Source organism: Carassius carassius, chromosome 8 (genome assembly GCF_963082965.1).
Source record: "Carassius carassius chromosome 8, fCarCar2.1, whole genome shotgun sequence".
NCBI lineage: Eukaryota > Metazoa > Chordata > Actinopteri > Cypriniformes > Cyprinidae > Carassius > Carassius carassius.
Genome location: NC_081762.1, coordinates 27,037,922 through 27,045,138, shown reverse-complemented (window position 1 = coordinate 27,045,138; position 7,217 = coordinate 27,037,922). Strand labels below are relative to the sequence as shown.

The following is a 7,217-nucleotide window of genomic DNA, read 5'->3' as shown; positions in this document are numbered from 1 at the left end:
AGTAAAAAGTAGTCTTTATTATATTAACTATAAAATTGCATGTATATGCTATACACTATAAAATAAATTAAAACTTTTATTCAGCAAAGATATAGTAAACTGGATCAAAAGGTGACAGTAAATGCATTTATAATGTTTTTGAATAATTATAAAGATTTGTATTTCAAATAAATAAATAAAATTTTAAACAATCAGTTTATCAAAGAATAAAAAAATAGCATTATTCATCAACACATTAAAAATATAACAGCCAATTTTGGAGTTTGACTGTCTCCACAGATATTAAGAAAAGAGCTGAACACTTATTTTGGTTCAGAAAAAAATGTGTTTGTGTGTGTGTGTGTGTGTGTGTGTGTGTGTGTGTGTGTGTGTGTCTTGTCTCTTTTATTTTCCAGGCCCTGACTCATCCGCCTGCTCTGTTTACTGATTTAGGCCGGAGAGGAGAAGTGTGGAAAATATGCATCTTCTCTTATAAGTGTCCTTTTGTGGAGCACCAGGCCTCTGTAATATTTCTCACTGAGGTGAGAGGATCCTAATGCCAGAGAGAGACAGCATCTCCTCTTAACCCCTCCAGCACCAAACACACACACACACACACACCACAGTCAGCACACATACAAACACAGAGAAAAAACACTGGACACTGCCAATAATGTTCATTTCATCTAAATAAAAAGATCTGAATAAACTATTCAAGTGTATCAATGGAAGGAGATTGTACAGTTTTTTTGGTTTTTCAATTACAAGTACACACAACATTTTTAACTTGATACAAATGTCTGAAACCTGACACTCAAACAGCAGAAGCACACACCAAATCTTCAAAAGTTCATACGTAATATCTTAGTTAATCTTTCTAAGCCCAAACATATTAGTCACAAGTTGTGAATATCAAAGGCTGAGTGAGCTGATCATTTTCTCACGTATATCGGAGAAACTGAGTATAGTGTGTGTGAGTGTGTGTGTGTGTGAGAGAGAAACAGAAGCTCAGGAGTGTGAGTTGATGTGTCTGATGACAGGCTGTTTGTTGCTCTGTAAATCCACTGAATCTGTGCTGAAAGGTGTGAGGGCCCTTCACATTTACGGCCCCTGAGAAGTGCAGACTACATCCACATCCTCTATCATCATCTCCAAGTGCAGTGCTGTTTAAAACACTTGATCTTAAACGACCATAACAGTTCTCCCTAAAAATCTGCTGAATAAAGATTTGTGCAAATAAAGGTTTCATTGTACCGTGATGCATAATTTTCATCATTTTAGATGTCTTTTTTTATTGCAGTTCACTGTAATGGTCATGTGGCATTCCATATTATTATTATTTGTTTAAGTACCTCAATTAATATACTGTCTTGATAAGCATAACTCTTATCCCATATCATTTATTTTAATAAATACATATGGATGTTTTATAATAGGTTTAAGTAAAGTATATCACAACACGTGACACTTCTATCATTGTCTTATAAACTTCTAATTTCAAGTAACCTAATATAAATAAAAATTATATTTATTGACCGTGACATTCAGCACTTTAAATTAGAATCAGTAAGAATTTTTTTTTAAACATTTAAATATACAAAAATAAAAGCAACAATATGTCAATTTCTACAATTACTTGCATTAAAAAAAAGAAAGACATTTTTTATATATATATATATATATAATAATTGAGTTGTAAACAGCTGTAGTCTGTGTTTATTATTTCAGACATGGCTTCTGCTGGCTGGAGTCTTGCAGGATTAAGAAAGTTCACACATATCAGCTCCGGGCCATCATCCACACTTCAGTCGATGGCCGCGTCCTAATGGGCGTCCCAGTAAACACCAGCTTTCTCACATGAGTATCTGGGACAACAAAAGATTAGCATTATTCGCAAATATACAACTGAGTTCAAAGGCAGACGCTGTCTCTCTTCCTTCTTTTGTTTCAAAGACGAGTTCCCCAACAGAAAACAAGTCTGGATGAGGCTCCTCTCCTGCCACGTGAAATCATGCTAATAATATCACATTAGGCTATATTAAAAATAATGATTCGAAGAAGAAATGGGCTATATTTAAACAATTTAATATTATGTCCAATTAAATCAGAAGTGCAAAATGTGTAAAAGTTGCGAAATGATATGAACAATACAGTACATTAAGAAGTTGCTATATTCAAAAACAGTAGCCTAAATGAATGAATTGTTACAGGTCGGTTATCTCAAGTTGTGCTTATACTTTGCTCCTCATGTCATTTCAAATTATTTTTTGGTAACACTTTATTTTAAGGTGTCTTTGTTACTCATGTTACATGTGTGTGCTATTATAATAACAATTTATTATCCATAATTAACCCTAAACTAAACCCTGATTCTAAACCTAACCATATGGGCCTAGTGAGTAGGCTACATGTAGTTAATTATTATTAATATCAAATAATATGTCACCTTAAATAAAGTGTAACCTATTTTACATAAAAGGCCTGTATCTTAAACGCTTTTCATTGAGTGTGCTCTTTCAACACTTCAGCGCTTTGTAATGGGCCTCTATTTATGTCAAGAATATACTTTCCGTTTTGTGGCGACATATTATCGGGCGCTATTAGGGCGCGAGGGGCGTGGTCTGGCGCAGCGGGACACGCCCCGAAACAGCGGGAGCTCCGTATATCCGCTCTTTAAAAAGACTCCGGCGCGTTAAAAGGCAGATCGAGACGCGCTGTCAAAGCATCGCAACCCAACGGGATTTAGTGAATTCGGACTTCTATTGATTTGATCGGAAATATGTCTTCCTCGAGTCCCGACCAGCGCCTGGATCACCTCCTGAGCGCCGTGAAGAGCGAGTTTCAGGAGGGCAGCGAGAAGGGCGACGCGTCGGAGCGCGATATTAAACTCTCGCTAGAAGACGCGGAGCTATGGAGCAAGTTCAAAGAGCTCACTAATGAAATGATTGTCACTAAAACTGGACGGTACGTTGAGATTTGACGAGATGCAAGAAAATATTTTTTTTTCATGAATGTTATTTAAAATAATAATAATACAAACTAAAAAAAAAACGTTTAATTATTTTTATTTTTTTGTATTATTTTTTTTTAATCACGAACGCACTCGGTGGAATTTCGCGTCGGTCATGCTTGAGGAAATTTTTTGTGGCGGTCTAATTTTGTCAGCCGGCAATAGTCATAATTAGTTGATAATAATTATTCTCATTGAGTTGGAATGCTGTTAAAATGTTTTTGACCGGTCTTTGTCTCCTCTTCTAGGCGGATGTTTCCCGTGCTCAGGGCCAGTGTCACCGGTCTGGACCCCAACGCTATGTACTCGGTCCTGCTGGACTTCGTGGCGGCCGATAATAATCGGTGGAAATATGTGAACGGTGAATGGGTGCCAGGAGGGAAACCCGAGCCGCAGAGCCCGAGTTGTGTCTACATCCACCCAGACTCACCCAACTTTGGCGCGCACTGGATGAAAGCGCCCATCTCCTTCAGCAAAGTCAAACTCTCCAATAAACTCAATGGAGGAGGACAGGTAACGACACTCACACATAAATCCAAAAATAAAAACGCAACAAATGCAATCATATTAAATCATAAAGAGTTATATTATACTCAGTATGAACTTTCACAACCGTTATTTTTTAGATTATGTTGAACTCTTTGCACAAATACGAGCCCAGGATTCACATAGTGAAGGTCGGAGGGATCCAGAAAATGATCAGCAGTCAGTCTTTTCCTGACACTCAGTTTATAGCGGTCACAGCTTATCAGAATGAAGAGGTGAGTGTTTGTTAAATAACGCTCGAGATGCGTCCTCAACCTTTAGGATGTTGCATAAAGAACATTTTCCTCTTCATTAATGTGCTCCTATTCATTTTCAGATCACAGCGCTGAAGATCAAGCACAACCCGTTTGCCAAAGCCTTCCTGGATGCCAAAGAAAGGTATGCAATTACTTGATGATAAGATTGATTTTGTTATGTACTTATTAACGACAATTTATTTGTTGTCACATCAACAGAAGTGATCACAAGGATGTCCCAGACCACAGCACTGACAACCAGCAATCTGGATACTCGCAACGTGAGTAAACTACTAAACTCCCCTCAAACAGTCTCTTAGAGCATATTTAACACGCGTCTTCCTCCAACAGTTGGTAGCTGGTTCCTGCCCAGTAACGGCCCTATGGGCCCCAGCAGCAGCCCTCCTCAGTTCAACGGGGCCCCGGTTCACTCGTCTGGCTCGTACTGCGAGAGATACTCCAGCCTGAGGAACCACAGAGCTGCTCCATATCCCAGCCATTACCCCCACCGCAGCACCACCAGCAGTAAGAGCACTTTAACTCATGTGTCAGCCCATTATACACCCCTAAAATAAAGCATCGACCGTTCCACGAAGAACCTCAAACATCCATGGAATCTTTCTATTCCACAAAAACTTCTTTAGATTTTTAGAATGTTCTTCATACCAATAAAAAAATTCCTTAGATTTTTTGAATGTTCTTCACACTGAAAAAATGGTTTCCTTGAAAGAAACATTTGTTCTTCTGTGGCATCACTGTGAAAACCCTGTGAGTGTTGTTTCTTCGAGCAGAAAGGTTTTTATTGTATATTTCGATCCATTTCTTTGCATTTGTTAATTGCTTGTGTTGTGCTTGTAGATAACTACATGGACAACTCTTCAGGAAGTCTGGCTTCTCACGACAGCTGGTCGGCGCTGCAGATACCCAACTCCAGTGGCATGGGCTCCCTGGCCCACAGCACCAACACCACCTCCAACACCAGGTCAGTGCTTCTACATCTGAACTTTCTCTCGAAGTGGATTCGCTGGCTAATCGTGTGTTTTCTGTGTTACAGCCAGTACCCAAGCTTGTGGTCAGTGGCGGGGACGACCCTCACCCCCTCGGGCTCAGCATCAGGGTCCATCTCGGGCGGCCTGACGTCTCAGTTCCTGCGCGGTTCCTCGGTGTCGTACTCGGGGCTGAGCTCCTCTCTGCCCGTGTCCTCTCCCTCCTCTATGTATGACCCGGGCCTGAGCGAGGTGGGCGTGGGAGACGCTCAGTTCGAGAGCTCCATCGCCAGGCTCACAGCGTCCTGGACGCCTGTGGCACAGAGCTACTGAGAGCCATCAGACTGCGACGCTCAGGACTCCATCCTACAGACGCTGGGCAGAAGAGCCTCTCGTCGTTTTGACAATCAGAAGGCCTGTGCGAAAGGAAACGGGTTAATTTTCTCAATTGATATCTGTATGGTATTGTGGCATAAAGTAATGACGAGAGACAATCACTTAATCATAGAGTATCTATATTTGCAAAAACCGTTTGGGGCCAATTATGGTGTTTTTTGTTCTTAATAATATTATCTAAAAGATTAATAAGACCAAATCATGCTGTTAACGACTGATTAAAATGTATATGTGTGTAAATAAATAGAAATGAACAGCCATTTTCATGGTTTTACAGGATGTAACAATAACGTGTGCTTTCTGTAGAGCGGGAGAAAGGCAGACTTTGCTGTTTAGATTGAAAAGGTGAAAACAGTTTGAGCTTCGTCTGCAATCCATCCATCCTATAAAGAAATCATTTGTACATATCTATCTATTTGTATTTGTTGAACTCTTTGTGAGTTTTATTTATGTCCACTTAATAATAAATTAAACATTTTTTTTCTGTCGAACATTCGTCAGTAGTCTACTTTCCTTGTGTGTTTCTTAAATGCGCGTGTTTACTTTTGGTTTGTTACATAAAACCAGATATAATTATTGTACGTCAATTAACAATTTTTTACAACTTTAAAAAATGTACTTTTTTTGCACTGACCTTTAACCTCTCTTAACGGTTTTGAGTTCAAAGCTTGAGGTCAAAGTTGTTTTTTAGTTTTTTTTAAGAAATCAATACAGTTTCAGCAAGGATGAATTGATTTGATTAAAGTGACTAAGCTTCTATACTGTTGTAAAAGATGTCTGTTTCAAGTAAATTCTAATTTATGTTAATAATTCATTACATTCCATTTTTTATTAATTTTTTCCCTGTCAAACACAGCCTGGACTAACCTTGTATTTTATTAAATATATTATCTACATTCGGCTTGTTAAAAATGTTCCATTTGGAACTCTTGACATTGTAAAGAACTTTTTAACTAAAATGTCTTAATTTTTATTTGGTTAAATGGTTGTTTGCTATGAAATGGCACGTTTTTAATATTTGCTTGTTCAAAATACATTTTAGCATTTATTTCTAAATTACCCATCAACCATTCATAATATGAAAACATACAAGTTATTTATTTTCAGGTCTTTCTCTACACAAATATGTCTAACCACTTCAAGTCTTCTTACAGTTCTGTTATTTCATGTTTATTTTCATCTTGATGAGATATTAATTTGAGTGGTGTATAATCAGTAGATTCGTCAGCATGTGGATGAATGAGTTTGGATGTGATGAGCAGCAGCAGGTGTGTGTTAAGTGAACGCTTGTAATAGAGATTCACAGCATGTGATGAGCTTCAGTCTCTCACAGCGCTTCGTTACAATCTGCAGATCTGTGTGACACATCCTCAACACATCGCAAAAAAGAGAGAAAAAATCAATAACAAAACGCAACTGATCCCCACTTCAGTTCGAAAATTAAAAAAAAATAATACTAATGTCGTATTCTAAATAGGAATTGACACATTCACAAACATAATAGAAGAGTTGCACACAATTGCATTTAAACATTTTGTGTTTTCATATTTTTGTAATATTTCTTTTATGTACTGTATATTGTTACATTTTTTATTATTATCATCATCTGTTTAATTAATACTACTAGTAAAAATAAAAGTCAAGTCAAGTCACCTTTATTTAAATAGCGCTTTGAACAAAATACATTGCGTCAAAGCAACTGAATAACATTCATTAGGAAAACAGTGTCAATAATGCAAAATGATAGTTAAAGGCAGTTCATCATTGAATTCAGTGATGTCATCTCTGTTCAGTTAAATAGTGTCTGTGCATTTATTTGCAATCAAGTCAACGATATCGCTGTAGATGAAGTGTCCCCAACTAAGCAAGCCAGAGGCGACAGAGGCAAGGAACCGAAACTCCATCGGTGACAGAATGGAGAAAAAAACCTTGGGAGAAACCAGGCTCAGTTGGGGGGCCAGTTCTCCTCTGACCAGACGAAACCAGTAGTTCAATTCCAGGCTGCAGCAAAGTCAGATTGTGCAGAAGAATCATCTGTTTCCTGTGGCCTTGTCCTGGTGGTCC

At 38.1% G+C, this 7,217-nt stretch overlaps 1 protein-coding gene across 1 annotated transcript; it reads left to right on the top strand.

Annotated features, from left to right (window-relative positions):
- Positions 1-2,673: 2,673 nt before the first annotated feature.
- On the top strand, positions 2,674-5,636 carry LOC132144794 (T-box transcription factor T-A). Its single transcript, XM_059555365.1, has 8 exons — positions 2,674-2,943; positions 3,238-3,502; positions 3,616-3,750; positions 3,852-3,913; positions 3,991-4,052; positions 4,123-4,296; positions 4,630-4,753; positions 4,826-5,636. The coding sequence occupies exons 1-8, from the start codon at positions 2,759-2,761 to the stop codon at positions 5,088-5,090; spliced, it is 1,272 nt and encodes a 423-aa protein (XP_059411348.1). The 5' UTR covers positions 2,674-2,758; the 3' UTR covers positions 5,091-5,636.
- The last annotated feature ends 1,581 nt before the right edge of the window (positions 5,637-7,217 follow it).